The 26393-nt window shown below is 39.9% G+C and overlaps 1 protein-coding gene across 2 annotated transcripts; it reads right to left on the bottom strand.

Moving 5' to 3' along the window:
- Positions 1 to 7400: 7400 nt before the first annotated feature.
- Positions 7401 to 26013, bottom strand: LOC133452998 (leucine-rich repeat-containing protein 24-like). Of its 2 annotated transcripts, XM_061732796.1 has the most exons (5): positions 25789 to 26013; positions 15619 to 15813; positions 13553 to 13831; positions 12660 to 12828; positions 7401 to 9574 (listed from the first exon to the last, which is right to left on the bottom strand). In XM_061732796.1, exons 2-5 carry the CDS (start codon positions 15778 to 15780, stop codon positions 8328 to 8330), a joined length of 1857 nt encoding a protein of 618 aa, XP_061588780.1. In that variant the 5' UTR covers positions 15781 to 15813; positions 25789 to 26013; the 3' UTR covers positions 7401 to 8327. The 2 variants fall into 2 exon arrangements, with proteins under 2 accessions (XP_061588780.1, XP_061588781.1); XM_061732797.1 differs by lacking the exon at positions 25789 to 26013 and having other exon boundaries at positions 15600 to 15731.
- Between the last annotated feature and the right edge of the window lie 380 nt (positions 26014 to 26393).

The raw sequence follows: 26393 nt of genomic DNA on the forward strand, positions 1-26393 counted from the left end.
GTTCCGGTTGTTCTTCTTTACTTTTCTTTCTGGGGTACATCACAGATTAGCGTCCCCTGCAGTTATGGGGACGTATTACGCCCCGCGCAGGCGCAGAACGTCTGCTCCGGTCAGCGTTGGGTTGGTGTGTAGGGGAGTGGGGTTTTGACCAACTCGGGAGTATAGTAGGCTACTCGAGTTGTAAAAAGAATTCAGGGGGGATGGTGGATTTTATCATATGGGGACAGATGATTTGTGCTGATTACAAATAATAGCAGTGACCAAAACACCTGCAGAAATACTGCAGGAATGACATAGCAGCAGTTAAATGCAGCCTTCTGTAAGCTTTAAATATCCACTGGGCTTACATCAAATACATCAAAACACAACAATAAAAAACAGTTTTCTGAATTTATCAATATGACTCTGTCCTTCACATGATAAGTAAAATGGATCACTGCAAAAACTCAAAATCTTAACAAGAATATTTGTCTTTTTTCTAGTTAAAATGTCTAATTTTAGTAAAAAGTATCTCATTACAATTAAAACAAGACTCATCACTGGAAAAAAACAACAATTTTCACCTGTTTCAATTAGATTTTCACTTGAAATAAGTAGAAGTAGTTTTTTTGCTTGTAATAAGAAGATAAATCTTGTCCCACTGGCAGATTTTTCTACTTATTTAAAGTGAAAATTTACTTGAAACAGGTGAAAATTGTCAAATAAGTTATTTTTCTGGTGTTATTTTTCTGGTGATAACTCTAAATGTTGAAATAGCAGTAAAACCACATTCATTGATGAAATGACATAAGGGATGGAAAGGGGGGATGGCAGTTTTACAGGGGGGATGATTTTGACTGTTTTTATTTCAGGGGGGGATGCCATTCCCCCTCATCCCCCCTCAACTCCAGTACTGCTGTTAGAGCATACCTGCCAAGTCTCCCGTTTTAGCCGGGAAACTACCGTATTTCACCCCTCTTTCCTACCGTCCTGCCGTATTAGTTTGTTCCCGTAAATTTCCTGTTTTATAATATAATTATTTTTAAACTGTAAACTGAACTTTCACTAACCTCGCGAGAACTGCCACCTACTGTAGCCTGGGTGGCAGTTCTCGCGAGGTTAGTGGTGACCACAGGAGCAAACTCGTAACAACAAATCAGAGATGGATGGATTTAACGAGAGAGAAAACATTTCTGCACAAAAAGCCAAGACTTCGTGTTAATAGCTCTAAAAATGGGAAACCAAATGTACTTTCCAAAAGATGAGCAGGATGGGGCACAGAAACATGCGTCTGTGTCATCAGTCAGTGAATGACAGAGAGCCACATGAGTGAAAAGAGTGAAAAGTGAAAAGAAAATGTAAATGTTTCACTTGAAGACAATCAATGTGTATATAAACTGAAAATATTTAAAATAAATAAATGTGCTTTAATTCCCATTTGTGTTTTCATTTAGGTTCTATTATAGGAACTACATTCATAGTACAGTGTCAACAAAGGTCATCCTATCACTCTACGAGCACATAATTGTAGTTTGTAAGTGGTTGACAGGTAGTTTTTTTGGATTTCTCCTAAATCTGTCTTAAAATGTAACATACTGGACCTCGGTTGGGCTGGTGGGACAGCGGCGGGAAAATTTCCCGTATTTTTAAATCCCAAACTTGACAGGTATGCTGTTAGGGTGACCGTTTTTAACTCTTCATGTCTTTTTAACTTTTCATACCATCCATTGTCTTTGGTTTGTTGTTGCTCAGTAGATTTTATATTTCAGGCCAAATGTTATATTCATGTCTGAATATTATTCCTAATTTTTCTGCACTCATTAGTGTATCCACCATCTTCATTTTATATTGTATAAATCCTTGAAGCACGATAAAAACATACAAAACAGCATGTAGATTTATAAGGCACACTGCACATTCTGCATCACTGTACGACTGCAACAGTAAATGTAACAGATAAGATGTAAAGCAAGGACATAAACAAAAGGAGGGTCAAAAGTAAAACAAAAAATAACAAACTAAAGATAAATAAATGCAATTCTAATAATAAAATATGAGAAAAATGGTGAGAAGCAAAGGCATTTGTTGTCTTCAGATATCTTAAGATCTGCATAGGCGTTAAGGAGTTGTTTACGATGTTTGTTTTTAGGCACTGAGATGGTTGTTCATCAGGTTTCTTTTAAAAGCTGAAAAGTTTTCTGTTTCTCCATTTGCATGTATGAATAAAGAACTCTGCAAGGATCGACGGGTTATTGAGTACAAAGTCACCTATTTTGTCTTGGAGGGTGGTCCCAAATATAATATCTTCTCTTGTTAGGGGGTTAGTTAGAAGAGTTTTTGTTGAGATCCAGTCTTCTAAGTCTTCCCAGAAGGTTCCAGAGTACACGCAGTAGAAGAATAGATGGTCTGTTGTTTCAATATCATTATCACAAAAGGTACAGCTGTTATTGTCCAAAATGAATATTTGTCTTAATAGTTCTCTGGATGGAAAAATATTACTAAGGATTGTAAAATGAATTTCTTTAGCTTTGGAGTTTAAAGGATATGTTAAGTAAGTTGATCTCCTTTTTTTTTTTACTTCTGAATTTTAAAACAGTTGAATAATAGAGTTTCTATTCTATCAGACTGGAAAAAATGCATTAGTTAAATGCAGACGCATCCGTTTGTTAGAGTTATGTTTATCCAGGAAGTCTATCCCAGATGTTCGAAGTGGAGGTAATTGAAGTTCAGGAATTTGAATGTTCGTATTTTGAATGAGTAATTTGACTGAGGTTGGAATAGACTTTATTTATTACACTGTTAAATTGAGTGCGTGTGTTTAAATTGTACTTGGTACAAAAGCTTTCAAAAGACAGCCAACCTCTGTGATCATTTGATAAGTGTGTTATGGACCAAATGTCTTATTCCATCCAGTAATCCCAGAACAAAGACTTATTTTTGTATGTCACATAACTATTTTTCCAGTTAGGAGTTTGGTGAGGAATAAAATTATGCGTGTACATAAGTTTCCAACACAACAAAACCTGTTTGCGAAAAGAGGATAATTAAACTGGAAGTTTGTTAGCACAAAATACACATCTAAGTACAAATTCTATGTTTCCCATCTTTTTGAATAACCCTTTAGGAAAACAGTGCCAATGCTATTGTGATTAATCTGAAATGATTTCAACCAGTTTAATTTTAAAACCGCATTTAGACACTCAAAGTCAATAGTTGCAATCCTTCAAGGCCTTTACTTGACAGCAATGAATGAAGACCAATTAATCTCTTTATACTATATAGTGGACTCGAGTTTTCCAGATGAAGTTAAAATGTATCTGATTTATACCTTTTATTATACAAGTTTGGTATGGCCATTAAGTATGCAAGGTATGTGCAGCAAGTTAGCGTTTTGGATAGATAAGTTCTACCAAAAAGTATCAGATCTCTTTGAAGCAATTTATTTAATCGACATTTACAGGTCTTTCTATGTTAAGAGTTTCTCCAAGTTTGACATCTTTAGTTATATGGATTCCCAGATACTTTACTGAGGATTTAATGGGAATTTTATGAGCTTCTGTGAGATTTCTGTCTTGTATTGGCATTAATTCGCATTTCTGGAGATTTAAAGTTAATCCTGACACCTTGGAAAATGTATTTACTAATTTAATAATACTGGGAGTTTGGTCTAGATGTTTTAAAAAGATGGTGGTGTCATCTGCTAGTCGACTAATTATAATCATCAAATACTTAAAATTTTTGTATGTCTGAATTTTTTATTAGACTGGCCATCACTTCATCTGCCAAAATGAAGAGAAAGGGAAATGTTGCATCCCTTTTTTACACCTCTATTAATAGTAAAGCATGGAGAGGTAGCATGTGGAAGTGCTACTGAGCTTGTTGTGCCGTTATAAAAACTTTCTATTATTTTACAGTAATTTGGCCCAAAACCATACATGTGTAAAACCTTACAAAGAAACTGATGTAGCATTTCGAATGGCTTAGAAATCTAGGAAAAGAATGAATCCTGTATCCTCAACCCAATTGCAGTACTCCAGTAAATCCTTAACCAGTCTGATATTATTGTGTATATATGCTCATCAAACCGGATTTTGTTTCACTGATTACATCCTGAAAACCATTCTTTAGTCTGTTGGTGTAAATACACCTCAATCATTTTTAATCAAAATTCAAGAGAGAAATGGGATGGTAGTTATCAAGAATTTTCTTGTCTCTTCTTCCTTTGATATAAGAGTGATGATACCCTGTTTCATACTTTCTGGGAGTGAGTAGTTACTGATTATTTCTTTAAAGACTTGAAATAGGAAATCTCTAAGATATTACCAAAAGTTTCTGTAAAAGTGCAGTTAGGCCATTTGCGCCTGGAGATTTATCAATTTTCAGGCACATGATTATGTTGTCCACCTCTTCCACAAGGATGTCTTTATCACAATTCTCCCTTGAGTGTGAGATCTTGAGTGATTTATGGCATGAAATGTTTGATCTGGCACATCAGCTGATCACAATCTGGGGAGGAGTAAGAGGAACAATAAATGTTTTGATAAAAGTGTCTGATTTCATTTGCAATTAAGTTTTGGTACGTACACTCACTGCCATCGATGATAAGGGATTTTATAAAGTTTTTATTCTGCCACCCTTTCACCAGCCTGCAAAAGTGAGCAAATTATTTTCACCTTCCTCAATCCATTTGGCCCCAGACCTGATGAAGGCACCTTGAGCCTTTCGTTCATAAATGTTGTCTCATTTGGATTGTAGGGATGAAAAGTTTTCTTCTTCAGTATCTGTTAATGTTTGTTTCATACAAATTAAATTAATTTGTTTAACTATGCTTTCTTCTTCTAAATAATTGAGTTTTTAAAGATTTTTGCTGAAAGATATAGAATTAATTAGTGCAGGTTGATATTATCTCATCTTGCCAGATCTTTTTAATTAGCTCTTTTATTTTATGACAGTAGAGGTCATGTTTCAAAAGGCTGGCATTACATCTCCAGTAACCTCTGTCTCGCATTTTCGGAGGTAGGTATAATGGATGAATTAATGGTACAATGATCTGTAAGAAGTGTTGCAGAAATATTACAATCTGATGTTTTTCTGAGGATTTCATCTGTTCCTAACCAGATATCTATTCTAGATCTGCTTGTTTTATCTGATTTATGGCAGGAAAACTGCCTCTCATTGAGTTTTTTTTCTCTCCACAGGTCCAACAGTCCAAAACTGTTACAAAAATCAACTAAAGTACGGTTTGGATAGAGGTTTGCAAATCTATTAGGATGTCTATCATAGCCTTCATCCATAACCATGTTCCTATCACCACCAATTAAGATGTGATTGGTGGAAAATCTTAGTTAAAAGTTGTTTGATGATTTCTTCTACAATTCTGTGGGAGGTCTTTATTTTTTGACATGTTACAGGTTCCGTAAATGTTACCCAAAATCATGAATTAGTCATCAATATGTATTACAGAGATAATCCAATGACCATCACTGCTGTGCTTTCTTGTCTTCCATCACCATCATTTGAATGGGTTTCTTGGCGAAGAATACAATGTGAACCTGTTTTTTTTACAATATAGAAACATTGCTTTTCTTTTGACGTTGTGTTTTATGCGCCCCACACATAGACCTCCAGGCCATGACGCCAGAATTCCCAGCATGCACCACTCTAGAATGTAAACGCCATTTTTGCAGTTAAGCTGAAGCGGGCGAGTACGACATTTCTGTGCCGATAAACGGTAGAAAAATGATGCCCGATAGCTGTTGTACACCCAGATGCCAGAATATTAGAAAAAGGGGAACAGATAGAGCTTTTTATCGGATTCGTAAAGATCCAGAGAGGTGAGAAAAACACATTTATGCCATAAAACGTGTGACCAAGACAGCTGACACATGAGAGAAGCTCTCACCGAATCCAGTCGTGCAGTTGCAGTGGGCTCAAAGACCAACTCCATCATCTCTGACCGCTACCCACGCCTTCAACTGAGGGTCACGGAGGGTCATTTAGCCTTTGGCACAGGCATGATAACTATTCATTATAGACGTATTAAATTAATGCATGAAGCGGTGCCTTAAAATTTTAATTCACACAGTAAACACAGTTTATTTGATCTGGGGAAAATCCACCGTAACGTTTGATTCTAATTAACATGCCGATCACATTAGCCTGAACTGACTGTGTTGGTGTTGTGCTTTTATATTGCGCCTTTGTTAATTAAATGAATGAAGTGCAGCTTACTCATCCAGTAATGATGAAATAATCCTTTGCTGAAAGATTCCAAGGTTGAATGTTGGTCACAAATCCAGGGAATAGCGTCCATACTTACCCCTCCAGAAGGACGAAGGAAAGTTGATCCCATATGTCGGGATATTGGAGGTCTGGCAGCTTCGGTGCAGTTTCGATGCTTTTTAAAAAATAGCTTTGTGAGGGTCGTAATATTGAGTCTTTCAAGTTTAGCAACATAGTTTTCCTTATCTTTTTGGTTTAAATGCACAGAAAACTCGGACCCTCTGAAGTTCATGATTACACGTGACTTTTGACTTGCAGGAGCAGTTCTCTTTCCTGCCAAAATGAGGCTGTAAACAAAACAGGTCACATGGGGTCCAGAGTTCTATAGTAAGTACATATAGAAGTTAATAAAAAATTTGGATTTAATAATAAATGTTGACAGGTGCTGCAAGATTACCAGGCTCTATAAGCAAATACTATTATTATTTTTGCATTGCATAATTAATTTAATTTAATATATGTTAAAGTAACCTAGATTTTCTCTAGATAATCGGAGGTGCGGCCGCCACTGGTAAAACTCACACATGATCCTCTGGCCTGCTTAGTGGCAGGAGAAGAATAAACATTAACCAGAGATCTCTCACTCCCAACACAGCTACCGAAGGTCACTATCTCTTTATGAAAATGTTATTTATTTATTTTTTTTCTCCATCTGACCTGCTTAGTTTGAAGAGCCGGAGGGAAGATAAAGAGGACAGAGTAATTCTATAAACTCAAAAAGTTGCGCACAAGAGCTGTGTCAAAGTAACCTTGGAAGAAAAGAAACATGCTCTTTTAAAATAGGTTTTATTGTATAGAAACTGAAGACAAAGTAGAGTAGTCACATTCAAATGGCTTTTACAATCTGACGATAACAAAATGATCCGTCCAAATAATAACATTTAATGTGTTCCAGAGGTTCCGAACACAGCAGGGGGCAAAGGCCAATAAAAGAAAAATAGACCAAAAAAAATTAAAAAATGTACATGTTAAACAATATTTCACAAAAGTTTCAGAAAACAAACACTTACAAAACAGAAAAGACAACAGTTTTTTATTGTTTTCTTCAAAAGTCTTTTTTTTTGTCATGTATAAAATGTGTTCTCTGCGTTGGTGTAATTCAGTCATGGCTGTCTATTTTTAAATATGTTGTGTTGCTTTTGTGTGTGTGTGTGTGTGTGTGTGTGTGTGTGTGTGTGTGTGTGTGTGTGTGTGTGTGTGTGTGTGTGTGTGTGTGTGTGTGTGTGTGTGTGTGTGTGTGTGTGTGTTTCACCAATATCGTTCTGTTTTGGACCTCAGTAAATCAGTTTATATATACTGTATATTCTTTATTTTTTTAATTAGCAATGTAACGTCCTTGTTCTGCTATGGCAATAAACATAGAAAATTCATCCAAGGATAACATTAAGGATTAAAGTGGTATGGTACAAACAAGGGGTGTAAAAAAAGACTTGTTGCCACATTTAGACTGAATCTCCTTAATCAAATCCACCCACCACCGCCCACTCTTACATGAGTAAGATAATGCAGTTTCACTAAGAGGATTGATGGAAGTCTAATTCTAATGGAATCTGCAAGAGGATCCACAAAACAGCTGTACTTCACAGTGAAAATTAACTTCAATTTATTTACATAAAAATACAGACATAACACATAAAATAAAGCTTAAAGAAATAAATTTGTACAAAACATTAATCAGTAACCATTACTTCCTGCACAGGTTGAGCCTCTGTGGCGAGGATTCAATTTATCTGGCATTACCCATTTCCTATGAGGTTAGCCTTGTATAATTATTCTTAAAGGGTTGATTTAGAAACAGAAAAGTATGGTTCACTAATTATTATCCCTGTAAATATGACTGATCAGTCCCCTGACCTATCTTAATGTCATACAATCAATCAGAAGAGCATCTCTGTGACACCAGATGAGATCCAGCTTTCCAGCAGTCACTCATTGATTCACTCTTTTCTTTCAAGTCAAAAAATAATCTGATGCTTTAAACTGTTACACTTAGTTAAAAGTTGTTTTTGTTTTTTTCAATAAGTCCATCAATATATAGCTTCATAACAGAACACAATAAGGGTACCTTAGCAGTGGATCTCGTAAGCAACCTGTGATCCGAAAAGGAGACTCTGACTGAGGAAGAGCTCCTCTGGATCTGTCGTCAGGGGTCCCTCTCCTCCTTCTGCCGGGTTTCTGCGAAGCCCTGGTCCTGCTGATCTTGTCAGTGTCTGAACCATTTCGTGGTCCAGCAGAGCTTCCTTCATGCTCTTCTGCTGGACAAACCCGCTCATCATGGAGCACCTGGACGAAGCAGAGCCCGCGACGGGCTTGGCCCGGTTGAGCACGTACATCTCGTGGCCGTGATCGTCGCGGTACTCCTCCAGCTGCGCGAAGGTGGTGGGCCCGTCAGAGTAGTCGTTCACATACAGGATGCTCTCTTCCTTGCTCGTACAGTAGGATCCACTGTCCTCTTTTTGGTACTGCTGGTGACGAGTGTATATCATGATCAAGAGAAGAACAGCAGTGAGGGCCAGCAAGGAGATTCCAACAGCTATAGCGGTCTGCGTCGCAGGGCCCAGGGAGTTGAAGTCCATGCTATCCTGCTCATACAACGGCTCCTGACTAATATCCAAAACCTCTGGCTGATAGAAGGAGCTGGCCGACGAAGAAACATAGGAGTGGGTGTTTGAACGAGGCCAGAATTGGGATGTATATGAGGAAGAAGACATGTTAACGGCCAGATGAAAAGTAACCCTAGCCACACCACCTGGGTTCCAGGCCTCGCATTCGTAGCGGCCAGCGTGTGCGACAGTCACGTTACTTAGAAACAGCATGCCGCTGCCCATGTCTGGATCAAAGCTGTCTCTCTCACCACCCTCCTCAGTCCCACGCACAAGCCCGTGGATCGCTCCGACACCTCCCACCTTGATCCCTCCACTGCTGGGCAGAGCCGTCACCACTCCACCAGTCCCGGGCTTGAACAGCTCCCCGTTAGGGCCCAGTTCTTGGAACAGGCCTCGGGGTGAGAGCTGGGCCTTACCGTGAGAGGCTTTCTTCCACGTAACCAGCGGCTGAGGATATCCGGAGGCCTGGCAGGAGACCCGGAGGCTCTCTCCGAGTCGCACTGTCAGGTGGCTGGGTTCGAGCTGCACCACGGGAGGGATGCACACCAGGCTGTTGGGAGCCACCTCCACCAGGCTGAGGTGGGACAGGCGAGGGGGTTCCGAGCACATCAGCCGACGCTGCTCGGCAGAACTCAGGAGTCGCTGTCCGTCCTTGCTGATCCATGTTCTCAGCCAGCCGAGAGCACAATCACAGCGCCACGGGTTCTCTGTCAGGAAGTTACCGAGGCAAAAAAAGAAATATAGATTAATCTAAATGCCGTTTTAATTTCATAAATTGAAGCAAATATAAGGAGGTTTCTCTCACAGTTTCGTGAAAACTTAGAACACCTGTGAGGTTAATCAACCTTTGAACTTGTTTTGTCATTATGAAACTGTCACATGCTTGGCTAACAGAAGTCACGGCAGCCACTTCCTGATCTACTCAGGTTTTGGACTGTCTTGGTGACAGCTGACCACTGTCCTGGTGACAGCTGACCACTGTAATGTCATGACTCAATCACACGTTATCACTTCCACCCCATTGCCTACTGTCTAATTGTTTACCGTTGACTGTCCTTATATCGTCATTTCCTGTTAAAGTTTCTTAATAAAAGCATCTTCTGGGAGGAAGAACTTGGGGAAGCTCAGGAGTTCTCAATGAGGGCCACGTTGCCCTGCACTCCTGTTGCTCTCCCCCTCCTGCAGGAGTGCGCTAAAAACCCATTCCAAGGTAGTCTCTGTGTCTTTCCTCTTTATGAATTTATGTAATGTTGATTTGTACCCAATACACCCCATATGCTGGAGAATATTATCTAATGAACTGGAAAGACTATTTTCAGTTTTGTTTGAACCCTGGTGATCATATTGCAGGACAGCGATAGCCAGGTACAGATGATAACAACTAATCATCATCTGTACCTGTGCCTGACCATGTTAGAAAATTCCTTTTTCTAAAAGAGCAAAAAGACCAAAAGAAAGAGTCAGATCTCATTGCGGAGTTAAAAGACAGCAACTGCATGAAAAAAGGAGTTGAAGAGGCTGTATCAAGGACTAACAGGAATGTTGCCGCTGCACTGCTGGCCAATTACTGTAAGAAGTAAGTGTGAATGTCAGATTGTTGTTGGAGAAAGTTACAGACTATTGGTTTGACTTTATAAAGGTGTGGGAGGAAGGGTTACCAAAGGAAACTGGAGTATTCTGGCCCCCTAATTGGCCTCTACATGAGGTGCCTTTAATTGGCTGTTTCTTCACTACGCACTTCAAAATTGTATCTTTGAGGGTTTTTTTTTTGTTTGTTTTGGTTCTTTGGTTGTTGAAACCCTTTGATATGTAAAAAAAAAAGTTGAAGGCCACTTCCCTTATTTCAGCATTAGTCATTCTGTTAGGGCTATCCCAAAAAATGTGGTAAATTCTCATGCTGTGCTGGGGTTTTTTCAGTTGTTAAATTTAAGAGAAAAATGAATGAAAATCAGTCTCAGATTATTTTCCTGTCAGTTGAGTTATTGCTATGCAATGCTTTTCAAACCCCATTAAGCCACATTTTATCCACAGCAGAACATGGAAAACATATTAAATACTGAAAGTGGGAAATGTTACCGTATCTTGAAAAAATATAAGCTAATGTTGAATTTGATGATGGTAAAACATCTAAAAAAAGTTGGAACATGGGGCAACAACAGGCTATGAAAGTAAGTGATATTTAAAAGAAACTCCTGGCAGAAAATGTGCGACTGATCAGTTTAACAAGTCAGTATCATTATTGGGTATAAAAGGAGAATGTTGGAGAAGCAGTATCAGAAGATGGGCAGAGGTTCACTTCTCTCTGAAAAACGGAGACTACAACTTGTGAACAATTTCAAAATAATGTTCCACAGCATAAAATCTAGAAAAATATGTAATAATCTACAGTACATAATATCATTATGAGACTGAGAAAATCTGGAGAATAATCTGTGCCAATGGGACAAGGCATTGGGACAAATTAGACACCCATGATCTTAGGGCTCTCAAGCTGCCGTGTAATAAAATCAGGCATGATTCTGTAATGGAAGGAACATTTCAGGAAATCCATTTCTGAGAACACAGTTCACTGTTCCTTGTACGATTGCAGGGTAAAGCTTTATCATACAAAGAAGAAGCCATTTTTGAATGAATTCCATAAATATTGCCATTTACACTGGCGAATACCCTGCGTTTAATGCACAGATGTAGTGTGTCATGTGCACCTTTTACAATGACCAATGCGGGGAGGCGTGTTGAGCTGCGAGTGTAGTCTTAACCACAGGTCAGGACTAATGTAAACAGGACTAACGTTGGGTGGTGGGTCGTGGGAGGGGTTTGTAGATCACGTAACCTGTACAGTACAACCCGACAGGGAAGATTTTTTTATTTACTATATATATAAGGAAACAGCTGATGAGAGCAACAGCAGCAGGAGGTCACAGGTAGGGCCTATATTAGCAAGATGAGTAACTGGAGAGACGAGTTACTCAGCCTCAGATCTGAGGACGCCATAAACCGACGTATGTCCAGAACCACAAGTTTGAACACATTGTTTGAGCACCTGGCCACAACAATGACAAACAGGGGCTTTGCAAGAAGCAAAACTCAGTCAGAAAATGCTGAAAACTACACCTGTCTGATGAATCTTGCTGATGTAGGGACAATATGCCATTCTATACGACCACACAGCTTACGTTATGTTTCTGGGATAACGCCTCCTGACTCGCCTTCCCTCCCCACAACTCACCCTTCAGGCCCGAGGTAACAACTAACACAGCTTGCGTTCACATTGCCAACATGCGCTCATTATCCAGCAATAATAATGGGATCCAATCTAAAAAACGCCTTCTATCTCTATCTATAGAGGTTTATACAAGTCTACAGGCAAGTTCTGGCACTATTTTGACATCTTTAACCAAAACAATACTAAGCCACTATTGTATCATTACAGAGCATTACTTCAAAGTAGAAGAATCCAGGTGATGAACTGACCTCGACCTACCTGTAGTCCAGAACTTTAACTATGAAAAGATGGTATTTCATTAAAACTATGACAAAAGAAGACCCAGGATTATTGAGCGACTAGAATCCTACATCAGACAAGAATGATACATTCCTTCACCAAAACTTCAGTAATTGGTTCCCAGACATAGTTTAGAGTATTGTTAAACAAATGAGGGCGTGCTGCACAGCGGTAAACATCATCCTGTCCGAACATTTTTGAGATCTTCTGTTATTTTGTTCCTCACTTGCAACACTGGTTCAGCTCTAAAAGTTAAATATTTGGCAGTAGAAATTGGGGTTACCTACCTGTGACACGCAGCACTTGCAGACTGACAAGTGGTTTGAGGAATGAGGGTCCCAGGGTACGCAGGTGATTCTTGCTGAGGTCCAGTAAGGCCAGGGACGACAGTCCAGACAGAGCGTGCTCTGCTAGCAGCTCTATGCTGTTTTCCTGTAAGTGAAGTTCCTGCAGCCGCTGCAAAGACAATTCATGAAGCATAGGAAGATGAATGTAAAAAAAAATGCAATTTAAGGGGGGGGTGGGGTGGAATTGTCTACTGCACATAGATGACTAAAGCTTGAGTTATGGTTCTGCGTCAAAACGACGCCGTGCCTACGGCATGTGGTACGCGTTGACGCAGACCACACGCCGTCACTGACGCCGTCACCTACGTGCACCTCCCAAAAATTGTAACTACGCGTCGAGGCGACGCAGACCACACGCAGACGGAGAGGGCTGTGATTGGTTCGCTTGGAAGCAACGCATTTCCGGTTTCCAGTTTGAAAAAGTCGTGAACTTTCAGCGCTTTTTTCTTCGTGTATGTGTGATTTTTTTTTGTTTTGTTTTTTTGCACAATAGTTGTCCTTATCTCTTTGATTCACTGTGACCGGAAAAAGTCGGATAAACCATTCAGGAAAAGATTGCGAATTAGCGGTCGCGGGGGGTACTGCACCGCGGAGAAATGGAGTGACGGAGAAGTCCGAAGGGTTCACGACGGCGTCACCACGACGGCGTCACGGCGACGGCGTCACGGCGACGGCGTCACGGCGACGGCGTCACGGCGACGGCGTCACGGCGACGGCGTCACGGCGACGGCGTTGGTTTGACGCAGAACCATAATTCAGGCTTTAGTCCCAGCTGAGTCAGCTTTAAAAGCAGTTTAGCTCTAGAAGCTAAATATGGAATGCTTCAATCTAACCTGCAGGCCTCTGAAAGTGTAGTCCTGGATGCGAGTGATCTGGTTTCCGGCCAGGTAGAGGATCCGGAGGTGCTCCAGACCCCGAAACATGTCGGCGGTAACCAGGTGGATGAGGTTACCGTTGAGGGCCAGCTCTAGCAGCAGCCCCTGGTTGAGAAAGGCCCCGGGCTCCAGAGCCGAGATGCTGTTGTTCTGGAGGTACAGATAATGGAGGCTTCTCAAGCGGTTCAAGTCCTTGAGACGGATCTGCATTATAGCGTTATCCTGAAGAAAGATGGTCTGTGTGGAAGAAATGGAGAAGGCCATTAGTGCAATGATCATCCATATGTTACATTCTAGAAACAGAAGGTTAGTGATGTTAGATCTGGTATTTGTTTTATACAACAAAGGACAGCGTTGCCTGTTGCTGTGGGTTATAAAATAAAATCCTCAAATATAACGAGAGATTACATTCACAACAGGTTCAACTTGAGAGTTATCTCACTGGGTTGTGAAAGGCTTTAGATACAGTTATATGAAGAAATTATTTTTTTCTTTTCTCTGTTCTTAACTTTTAAGTATTAGGATGTAAGAAAAAAATCTCCTGATCCTTACCAGGGGGGTATAAGCAAGTTTGGTCAGTCAGTTCAGTCAGTTCAGTCAATCGAGTCAGTCTCTCATTGACAAATGTAAAAACTTATTCTCACAGTAACGTGACACCTAGCTTCTCTGGTGGTATGACAAAAAACCCAGTGATCTCAGATACTTGGGATATTCCCTAATCAACAAATTTCTATCACGTTTTTCATTTTACATTGATTTCTGCAGAAATTGGCCGATCTTTGGTCCAAGCTAAAATCCCTGCAGGAGACTGCCAAATCATTTCAGTGCTAAGAAGAGGAAATACATGTTTTATCCTTAAATTTGGCCAACAAAATCACTGCACTGATTGACTTTGAAACCGTATGTTATAAAGTTTATCAACCTATACAAGGAAAAACATTCTTTCTCTCTGAATTTTACTCACCTCCCCATCAAGCATATTTTTTTCCTTAAATGACCTTAACACATTATCATTTTTATAAGATGACAGTTGAACCATGAAATTTGACAAGCCAACATTCATTCAACATCCATCAAAAAATTTGAATTTTGTTGCAATTTATAACGTCAACATGAACATGATGATGATGCCTGATGATGTTGAAATGCATGATGATATTTAAATCCAAACTGTATTAAAATGTTGTTGCTGATAACCAGCTCCAGAGCAGATAAGGAGTTCGGCATACATTTCAGGGAGGATTAAAAGGGAGGGTTTAAAAGCAAACTGTATATCATCGAAAAAGCCTGGTTTTAGACTCGGAAAATCTTGCTTACCTTCTTATCGTGCTTCATAACATACCCCGCGGGTCTTCAAACTGCTTGAATGTAATATAATATAATATATAATGCAAATCAACACTAACGAGCATAAATTGAAATTAGCTGGTTCAGGTTAATGACAATCATAACAATGGGTCATGCCACTTTTTTCCAGTTTCGCGGTACACCTGTCAATCACTACAGACATTTGCAGACTTTTTTTTGATTAATTGCAGCTGTGAGAGGAGCGCTCCGTAGGTTTGAATCCCGGTACATGGCCGGCTGCCTTACTGGTAATGTGCCTTCATCATGAGTTGAGGCAAGGTATGATCGACGAGATAGACCTGCTGATTGAGGTTAATGGAACAATTTATGCGAGACTCGCTTTTTATTAATATTCATGAGCTGCGGCAATGTTGGAGGGCCTGAACCCAAAAGGAAAAGACGTTGTAATGTTAAACATCTTCTCAACAGATGATCAGGGGGTGTGCGAGAGTCTCTTCCCGAGGAAGGGATGAATAATTACTCGGCAAACAGCGCAGCCCCTCCCTCAGGCTTACATCAAAGAGGGTCACAACGAATTGATTAACCACAATCATTTCAGGGTAATAAGAATGGATCAGAGGGGAAGTCAAAGGAAAACCGCTGATGCAGTGAGGACAGGTCAGTTGCAAAAGCACTGACAGGTAGTGCCCTAACTTACTGTTTATCGGCCAACTGACCTCGGTGATGGAGGGGACACCCTGCGGGATTTCTCTGATCCCGAGGGAGCCGCACTCTACTGTGAGGCTGTAGCAGCGACATCCAGAGGGACAGCTCTGGGAGCACCGTGGCATAATGGCCAAGATAATCAGGATGTGCGTGGAGAACCACAAGAGGCCCATGACGGCTCCACCGCGCGTCCTCAGAGACAATACCTAAAAGGAGAGAAGTTGGAAAGTGAGTATCAATCCCACTACTGGCTTGCTCAGCAACAAACACTCATTCTACGAAAACGTAGACTCGAAGTAGCTGCACATACGCCGAGTAAGCAGTTATTGTTAAATGGTAAAGGAGATTTGAATAAAAACAAGCGAACGTAAATGTATATCTTTTCATCCCTGGCTGATTACTATTCAACTGTGCCGATTCAGTGGAATTGCAGCAGCTTCTATTATGGGCTTCAATTAATTAAAGATGTGATAAAAGATGTGCAGGTTGCCTCAAGGACCTCTCTCTCTTGTCTACCTAATGCATGCACAAACACATTCACATTCACCCTGCGGTTCGGTCTCTACCTTGTCTTATAAACACACACTCACCTACAAATGTGCATCAAAGACAGGCTCAGTAATTAACCCTACGAGTTCAGAAAACACCTTTCCCCCCCTAGAAGCAAATCTCAAGAAGTAACCAGCACTAATGATTTGCCCAAGACCATCAGCTTTGGCTGCTTGCTGCAGCCAGCAGCAATATCTTCCTTTGATACAAACCCATCACGGAGCAACTCACCCATGCACTTTTTTTTATTTCTACACTGCCTGAGAGGGATATATTGTTCTGCCTGATTGCTCACATCAAAATAGCCTCACACCCCCTATACTATGCAGGCCAGCAGCCTTCACAATCGTTCGTCAGAAGCAGATCGCATGGCGATACGGCGCAATTGGAAATATAATGCATGTTGAAATGTCACACTGAGTTAGCTGACAGAGGGAAGATTTAGCGCGCCACCTGCCTATAGACGCTTCAGCCGGTGGAGAAGCACACATCTCAGTGATTCAGTCGGAACACGGGAAACTCACCCAGACACATACCCGAGAGTGTTTACAGCTAATATTAATTACACAGATATGGGCCGGTCTCATGAAAAGGTGGCCTCCGTGCTTGAGATAAACTGCTACTGATAAATGTTTAGTGTTTCAGCTGCTGTGTCAGGCTGATATCAAGCATGTCCTGTTTGTACAAGCCAAATTCCTTTTTTCTTTTTTTTTAAAGGGGAAAGTGTGTAAAATGTAACTAAAAACAGTATGCAGTGATTTGTAAATCTCATAAATGCATATTTTGTGCCTAGTTTTGATGCAGCGTTACCTGAGGGCGCAAAGATTGCAGGCATCCAGGACTGATTTGTGGCCACGTGCACAGAGATTTCTCCAGATGCTCTCAATCTTTTAATGATATATACTACAGATGGTGAAAAATTCAATATATTATATATATATAGATAAAACTCATCACAGAACTGTTGCCAATTAAACTAATTAATAGATGTAAGGTGTTCCTGCAAGTGTCTCCGTTTAGTTTAATTTACTTTTCCTACCTTTTATTGCCCATCTCCTGCGTGACATGTTGCTGCCATCTTATTCGAATATAGTTTATATTTTCCAAAGCTGATACGTTTCCTAAGGTTAAACTTTTGACGTTTTCTGTGTTCTGTTGTCAATAAAATATGAAGGATGTATTGATTTTTGACCAGTAATTTAAGGTCTAATGAAACACGATTTGCAGGATAATTTTTTTTCTATGTTTTTTTTTCAGCAATAAAGCTCTAGAATGACTCTTTGAAGAGACTTAAATCATGACTACTCCCAACTATTAATTTCCCTTCGGGGATTATGAAAGTATTTTTTATTTTGAACTTGAATTTGAATCCACCATTTATGTGACTGTGAAATAATTCCCAGTGCGGCTACACTGAAACTTCATCCAGCGAGCAAGAGCTGGATTTTAACATAGTGAGTTTGATTTAGAGAACACTTATGAGGATAGCCAGCCAGATTAATACAATGTGACCTACATAAGCTGTCCAATTACTGTCTCTCATAAAACGAAAACGAAGAGCTTATTAGCGAAAGCATGCCATGTTCTCTCCAGAGCTCGCCAAGGCAGAATGGAGAAAATTCATATGTTCCTGTTGTTGGGAACAAAAAGCACAGAAATTGAATTTCGAATAAGGCCTTAGTTTGTCAATGAACTTTAGCAGTGATATGAGTTTTAAGTAGCAATGACTGTCTCCAAATGTGTCAGTAAATAACCAGAGAGGAAGACCATTCCCTGCCCTCAGCCAAGAATACACACGGAACACATCAGCAAAGCAAAGCCTGATATTTGATGCACTGTTAGTGCAAAATGAATGCAAATCACATCCTGTCAGGTATGAAAAAGATTGTTTTGGTCTAGAAAACAAAATCATTTTACTGATAACCACGTGATGTCAGCCTGATAGAACATCAGGGTAATTGATGCATGAAGAAGTAACGCTAGTGTTTTAGAAAAAAAGAAGGAAGGAAAGAACTTCATCATTCAAATACCGGTGCTCACAAGTGTTTTAGCGCACAGTATTGGTCCTAATGTTACACAAACAGCTTCCACTTGACTTTTTTGTCATGCTGATGTGGGATTTTAGATGTAAGAGGTCAATTTGTTCACTTCAGGCTGAATAATCCTCAGTGGAACATGCATAATCTCCACAATCAGATGCTTGTTAGTTAAGCTGCTCTCGGCTCTGATAACATTTTAGTAGTCAGAGCTGCTTTGTCCAGCCCCCCCCCCCCCCCCCAAAAAAAAACAAAAAAAAAACAAGGTCAGCAATGAACCTTTATTGACTGTGAAAATGAGTATGTTGTGTAATTAAAGCCTAATGTTGGGTATATAGATATAACTGTCGAGAGATGATGCCACAGGAAATGATATACCACCCATCGCACAAAGCTTTTTAGTATTCACCTCCAGCAGTTAATTCCTAACATGCATCTGCAGACATCTCTGCAAACATTATCTTGCACTTCCCTTCAGTTCAGCTTGGATTTGTTTATTTGGGCATCTCTGAAATTGCATTTGTCTCTTTTATTCTCGACCTTACTTTCAGAGCTCAAATAAATTGTACTCCACCATGCAAGCAATCGCTGGCATGGCGTGCCAAACAGTCATAACACTAAAAAATGTACCGCATAAGTTGGGACTTTCCAGAAAAGGGTAGGTTTTGATGCGTTTGAGGTGCAACAGACAGCCGAAATGCTGGAGGCAGAAACTAAGTTGACATCCCTCTGCTGCCAATGGTGCAGGTCGACCTCATCTGTTGTTATGGTAACTCTTGTGATGAGGAAAGGTCTGCTTATGGGGCCCTAAGGCCAGGCATGGTTCCTGTGAGCTGCTGTTAGGCAAACAACTCTGCAGAAATTGGAGCCATCATTTCCCTGGGAAAATTGCTCACAGGCACTTGATCTATCTGATGACCCAGAGCTAAATTGCAAATTCCCTTTTGGTCCAACTTTCCTTCTTTTTCCTCCCGCTCCAATATTTTGTTCTCCCTCTCTCTTTACTCTCCTGTTCCCTTCATGGTTTCTCTGAGAGCCTCAATCATTTTTCCTTCCTGAGCTCTGACCTCCCTCTTTTCTCATCTCCTGTCCTTCTGCTCTGACTGACAGGTGCTAAATCATTTGTCTTAGAGCATCCTTTTGTCCACAAATAGAGTGAGGCCAAGGCTCTAACCCAGCGCTGTGGCACTAACCCAAGAGTAACACACTGACTTTGAAAGATTGTCTCCACACACACAAAAGTGCGCACATACACTCACTCATACACATGCCGGGCACGGCTACAAAGTCGCAGTTGTGCACAAACCCCGGCCACCAACATTCAGGGACACACACACACACATACACAGGAAGACACACACAGATTCCTAAGTGCTTGCACATCCTGCCTACAACTGGCAGCAGCCATTATCATTCACAGACACAAATCACATCAGACACAGGCGCACACATATTTCTGTGTCAGTAGTAAAGGCAGCTCTGCTCAGTTAATAAGTCTGCATTGATTTCTTTATTTTTCCACAACTGCTCGGTCCAGTTTGTCGACTGCAGCCATTGATTTTCACCGGTAGAGCAGATGGGAGCGGGGAGTATGATTGGCATATGTGAATGTCTATGCTGAGGAAGAACAGCCTAAATGAGTGCATTTTTCTTGTTGCTGGAATACTTGACCTGTGTGTCTGTGTGTGTGTCTGTGTGCGTATGTGCTTTTTTCGGTGTGTGTCTCCAGCTCGATGTCAGACCGCCTCGAGCAGAATTGCCCTCCGAGCAGCAGCAGCACTCCGCCACTACTCCCAGAGGAACATTCAGTCTAAAAACCCTCCATCCGTCCCCTCTTACTCAGAAAAACGTGATGGATCTTTGCTTTTTAAGAGTTCGCACATGATAAACCGCTGCGAGGAATAGAGATAGTTGCTGGTAGTGTGAGCTGGCCAGCAAGAAAAGTTCAAACATATTGATTTAAATGTACAGAACATCAAACAAACCAGAGGCTGATGAGATATTTGACAGGCTTGGGCTGTGTTATCAGTGAGTAAGAGCACAGTTACCCCTACTATAAGTGGAATTAAATAAATATATTTTTTGAAATGGACATCCCTCTTCTCCACACACTCAACAAGTTCTCTTGTTAGAATTCCCGCCAGCCAATTTGATTTGCGGCTGATAATAGAGAACTAAAAGCACAATGGCAACTCTGCAGCAGCATAATCAATGTCCATGTTCCACAAAAGATTTAGTTTTCTGCCCTCATCATTCAGACATGGTGATTGCAACATCACATTGTGATTGCTCAAAGCTTAAAAGGAGATTTGAAGCCTCAATTGAGCATCGTGCTTTGTTTTTCCTTTCGCTCTGCTTCCATGCCTCTAAAGCCAGTGCTTTATCTGCAGGATGACACATGAGCAACAGTGAAAAAGCTGAAAAGATGTGCAACTTCCACACATTATGAATTTATAAATCTTACAGCATTCACAAAGAAAACATATTTGTATATAGAAAATGAATTTGTTTGGTGGCAAAGACTCAACTTTTAAGTTAGTCATTCTGGCAGATCGTTTGACAGACGGAGACGAGACCATCTAAAATGATTTTCTAGCTGTTGTAACATTTTATAGCAAGCAAGACTTAAAACCACTATTGTAACATAAAGGACTTAAACGTAACTTTATTTAATTAGATAACATTTACACCAAACATATATACGATATAGGGCTGGGCGATTTTGGACAAAAATAAAATCCCGATTTTTTTCTCTGAAAACCCGATTTTCGATTTCGATTTTTTTGGTAAAACTACAAAAGACAATGGAATAAATTGTTTCAAATATTTTATCTTTATTTTTAAAGAAAAATAGCAAACAAATTTCCCTACTGGGAATGAAGTGCAATTGAAAGATACTGTAAATCCTCCTTGAGTTTAGTAAAGTGACAACATTTACAATTTTCTTGACCAAACAAAGATGACTAAGCTGCAAAAAAGGAAAATCGATTTTCCGATTTTCCTTTTTTAACATCGATTTTGATTAATAAATCCGATTTAGATTTAAAATCGATTAATCGCACAGCCCTAATACGATATAATCACACCTTTTTTGAATGAAAGTGAACTTAATAAAATCACGTTTTAATAATGAGCCTTCAGGTTATGAAAACAGAGAGCCGCTTTAAGTTTGTGTTGTTGGAGTTTTTTTCTGCAAGTGAAAGGTCTGTATATCAGCGGTTTTGATGGCAAAACAAGAATAACAATCAATTCTTTAAAAAAATAGAAAAGTTGAGCCAAAGTTTTATGGTTTTAATCACATTTTGTATAAATTCTTTTCGCAGTGTACTTGAGATGTCCTGGGAGTACACAAAAAGTTTTACAATCAACCATGCTTAGTTTAGTACAAAATTGTAATTGATGTGAAATGAAGAAAAATCCCAGAAAATATCCTCAAAGAGAATATTTTTCACAAAGCAGTCAAGTATACATGCATTTGCAGCATCGCAATTTACATGCAGTGCTTGCAAAACAGCGCAAGCCTTGATCTGATGGTGAAGTTTTGGAGAACTAGATGATAGAAGCAGCTGGTGAACTGTGACAATGTTTTAATGACATTTTCCAATTTGTGGCTCTTCGACATCTTCAACCATGTGGAAATAGAAATGTTGCCCACCTTTAAAAGAATGCTTTGACAAACAGTTGTTAAATGACTTACTGGTAATAGGTTGGGAGAATTAAACTTCACTGAGTCTAAATCCAGTAAACTCAGTTTAGCAACAATAGCAGAAACGGGCTCGCCTGGCTGTGTCTAAGAGATGGTAAAGTTCTCCAACTCTCTGAGAAGCTTAGATAAACACTTTTCAAATTTCACTTAGAATTATTTCAATCTGCACAGCAAAACCAGTAAAGACGTATTTTTAGGTTTAGGTGCAATGATTCAATGCAATATCATTACATTGAATGGGCCGGCACAAACAGACCTAGTTTCCCCATTTTTAGCTCTGATGGTACCTGATGATAAGCTGCCTTTTAATTATATACATTTGTCAGTCTTTCCTACCACTTGACAAGAAAGCAAATTGGGCCCCTTCTCAATGGTCAAACTGTTTACTTAAAGTGATAATTGATGAAACAGTAAAATGAACCAGCCAACATTTGTGTGTTTGCATGCATTATGTAAAAAATGACAGCAGTTTCACAGTCACGTCACCTTTTGAGTGTTGTTCCCTTCTCCAAGGGAACGCCTGTGTCAACTACATTTGTTTGACACTTTCTCTTCTGCTTTCTTATCACTTCTTGTGTCACACATTTTCATTTTTTCTCTTTCTCTCTTTCTGTCATTCTAACAGTCAAGCTTGGTTGGTGCAATAGATCAGAGAAAATTTCATTCACAGAAGCTTCATCAGACAAGCAACAGAATTGAAAAGACAGTGAATGCATGATAAAAATGGATAGTTTTTGAATCTTAGATTTTCTTTCGCTTCACTTTCACCTTTTTGCAAAAGTCTTTTTGTCTCCCGATACCAGTAAGTTACTGATGCATATACAGGTACACCCTCCACTCACATCTGACAGCTGCCCAGTTTAGCCATGTTTCTCCCTGTTCGGTGTAAATGGGATCAGACAGATTGGTGGATGGGTTCAGAAGAGCCACATCATCTTCTACAGGAAAGAACATCAATCCCTTTCAATTTAACTTGTGGATCCAATTAAAAAAATGTGTTTAAAAAAAAAGAAAACATCCCTGAACTAATATGCAAACTAACAGCAACGTGTTCATGATCAGTTGCACTTGATTAATTGCCCGTTGAACAGTTGTGGAAGTTTGCTGGTCTGGGGCATTCACGTGTATGTTAACACAATGCCAAGGAGGAAAGACGACAGCTATAACCCTAAAAAATCTTAATCTTAATCTAGATTATTCATTAGTGAATAAAAAAAGACAGTTATCAATCTTCCCAGGAGTGGACATCGCTAAAAATTAACAAGAAAAAAAAAGAAACAACCCAAAGAACTGCACCTGAGACTCAACAGATCTCAGTTAGAATGTTAAACCAGCAAAAAAAGACTTCTTTCATGCCATGAAAGACACATAAAAAGCAATTAAGACCCACGAAAGTCAGGATGAAAGAGAAAATGAGTGTCGGAGTAAGAGACCAAGCAAGAGCTATATTGTACAGTGTTGTAAAAGTGACTTAACCTCTGAGTCTCTTGTGCACCCCACTGAGCTAAGAAAGCCTCATCCCTCTAAAAAGAAGAAGAAGAAGGAAAAAAAAGAACATGACAGAAAGGCTTAGGTTTGCAAAGTTGCTTCTGAACAAAGAACAAAGCTTCAGGAGGAATGCCATTTGGACAGATGAGTCCAGGGTTGTTTGGCCATAATACCATGAAAAAGAAATTAACTATCAAACACAGTGGTGGAGCGGTGATGATTTAGGCTCTTATTGAGCTAATGAATCATGGCGTGTAGTAAGTTTTTAACACACCAGTTCACATTTTCCCCTTCGTACTTGTTTTAAGTCTATCTAAGGACTAGATGAATCTTCATTATGTACTGACACATGGAACCTTAAAAATGAAAGAGGGTGTACTTTCTTTCATATGATTGTATCTCCATTACTTGTAAAATAGTGTTGATAATCATGACTTATCACCCCCCCTGTATTATACTTCTGTAATATTGGGTGTGCTGCTGTGTATCCTGCAGTAGAAGTCAATGAAGCCTCATAAATTATGTCTCTTTTTTACCATGGAAGTGACAGCATCTGCTGACTCCAGGTGATGGATGCCACACGGATGTCAAATCACACTCAGGCACAGAGCATTGTGGTTATTTCTGCAGTTGTGCATAAAGACAACAAATAATAAAGCTGTAAAATAATCTTTTTCTCGCTCCCTCGACTTGTTTCCACATTAATTTCTCATATCAGTCAATTTTTTGTCTGCCCATAGTAGATCCAGAATTGAGGCTGCTATGGATTTACATCCTATAGAGAGATTTCAGCCATTGTCTGGCAGACACTGGCCAATGAAAAATTAAAAATCCCTGCAGGCATAAGAAGTCAACTTGTCCATACAGATCTGTCAATGTGAGACAGATCCCCCGCCCTTGGAGTTAAACAAATGAGGTCTATCTAGTGGCCCACTGCTTGGCTCCACACTGCTTCCTCTGCAGAATAGCAATTAACTATAGGGATGTTCATTACAACTCTGATATAAAGGGAAAAAGAAAAAAGAGCGATGCTGTCCATTCAGAAAGAGAAAACACGGTGACATCCTATAGGCAGACATAATATTTAATAGTAAGCAACTGCTAACTTAATCATAGCATATTGCTCCCAGCAACTCTGTGAGTGTCACTGTAATATCTCTGCCAGAATCCTATGGGGTTTGCTGTGCTCAGCATGGATCTTGTCAAGCACCAATCTCTCCATGACAACAATATCACCTATATATGCCAATGTGATTTAGTTATATAGGAGCTTTGTGATGAAATGTGTTCAATTTGTGGCTAGTAAATGTTCAAAAATCAATGTTGTAGCCATGCAGCATGATGGCTCAAGTTAAAGTTGGGGATGCTCACTTTGCTTTTCAAATTAATCACCAATCACAATAATGTGAAAACAACATAAACAGGAAGCACATTAGACAAAACGAAATTACCTCAATGAGTCTAAATTTTGCCCCAGTTGTCAATATATTGGGTAAACTTTGCCAAACATAATGCAGTCTTATCCACACAGCACAGCCCGCAACTGTGAAAGTTCTATTATTCATCAAAGCTGCTGAACAGATGCTGGTTTATCTTCATGAAAGCTTTCTTTTGTAGGGCTTTTAAGCTTTATAATTCATTATCTAATCATATTCTGTTAATATTCAATTTATAAGGTACAGCAGCACAATCTAATGCAGTGCAATGCAACACTGTTGCACTCGTCACATTTAAAAAGCTTGTATTTTTCTCTTGTTTTTTTCCATTTCCGTACATAAGAATAATAGAGGGGATTAGGCATCACTTAAGGGAGACCACTGCATGTGCATTGTGGGTATATATGCATCAACTGGCAGCAAATGTCAAGACAATAAATATCCACACAATGGTAAAATTGCACTTCACAGAGGCGTTTTCAAAATCTAATCCAGTCCATATCAAAAAGAGGAGGCTACACTAATCTAGTAATAACAGTCTATAATAAATCTATTTATCTGAACACAAATGCTCATAACACTGTTCTCTTTACTATGGGCTGCAACATGCACAAGTTAATTGAACTATTGAAACAAGATGGTACAACGTTTCATTTTGGTAGAAGTCTTGAGTTTCAAAGGCGTTTCGTTTCACTTCATCCTCAATCCTGCCATTATTTCAGTCATCTGAAAGAAACAAAAACTGCCTCTTTTTTTTTCACTCCCACTCAAATCACCCGAAGTCCCCTGCTATACGGACTGCTTTTAAAGCACTTCAAAATACATCATGAGAAAAACAGTCCGTTTTTCGCTTTGAGGGATTAAAATGTATCAAATGCTGAATTGGGTCGCAGTGTTTGTAAAAGCGCCAGTCCTGACTGTCCCGAGAGCACTTTGTCTTCCCTTTTCCCCCGAAAACAAACCTACCCGTTCTCTTGCGTGGACGGACTTTAATCTCCGCAGCAGCAGTCCTGCACACTTGCTCCAGCCACTTCGAAGGACGTTTATAATACACACAATGAATAGATAAATAAATAAATAAATAAATAAGAACACAAGTCCCGCTTGAAACAACGGCAGGAGCTGCTGGCTCCGTGCTCTCTCGCTTCGCTCCTTATGGAGCCGCGGTTAAGAGTCCACAAAGGCTGAGCCGGAGAATCACAACTGGAGGCTGAAAGGAAACTGCGCGCATCTGCGTCGGCTCTGGCGAGGCTCGTCTCAAGCCTCAATTATGGTTCCCCGTTAAATCGACGCAGAGCCTACGCCGTAGGTTTACGGCGTAGACTACGCCGTAGGCTCTGCGTTGGTGTAACGCGGAACCATAAATCAGCCTTCCGACGCTGATATTGTTATGCAGCTTTGATTGGTCTCCTCCTTTTGCCTGCCTTCTTGGATGGATCCTCCAATAGTGACCCACTCCTCTAATTATCCCTGCTTGAATGGACTCCATCCCCCTTTCTCTTTCTCTCTTTCTCTCTTTCTCTGTGTGCACGGGGTGCCAGGTCCTATACACTTTTCTATACATTTATTAA

This window comes from Cololabis saira, chromosome 10 (assembly GCF_033807715.1).
Source record: "Cololabis saira isolate AMF1-May2022 chromosome 10, fColSai1.1, whole genome shotgun sequence".
In the NCBI taxonomy this organism is placed as follows: domain Eukaryota; kingdom Metazoa; phylum Chordata; class Actinopteri; order Beloniformes; family Belonidae; genus Cololabis; species Cololabis saira.

Coding starts and splice junctions, on each gene's coding strand:
- LOC133452998 (XM_061732796.1), bottom strand. CDS start 15,780: ATGGGCCTCTTGTGGTTCTCCACGCACATCCTGATTATCTTGGCCATT. Junction 13,832..15,618: donor GTGTCCCCTCCATCACCGAG/GTCAGTTGGCCG, acceptor TCTTCCACACAG/ACCATCTTTCTTCAGGATAA. Junction 9,575..12,659: donor GCAAGTGCTGCGTGTCACAG/GTAGGTAACCCC, acceptor ACTTCCTGACAG/AGAACCCGTGGCGCTGTGAT.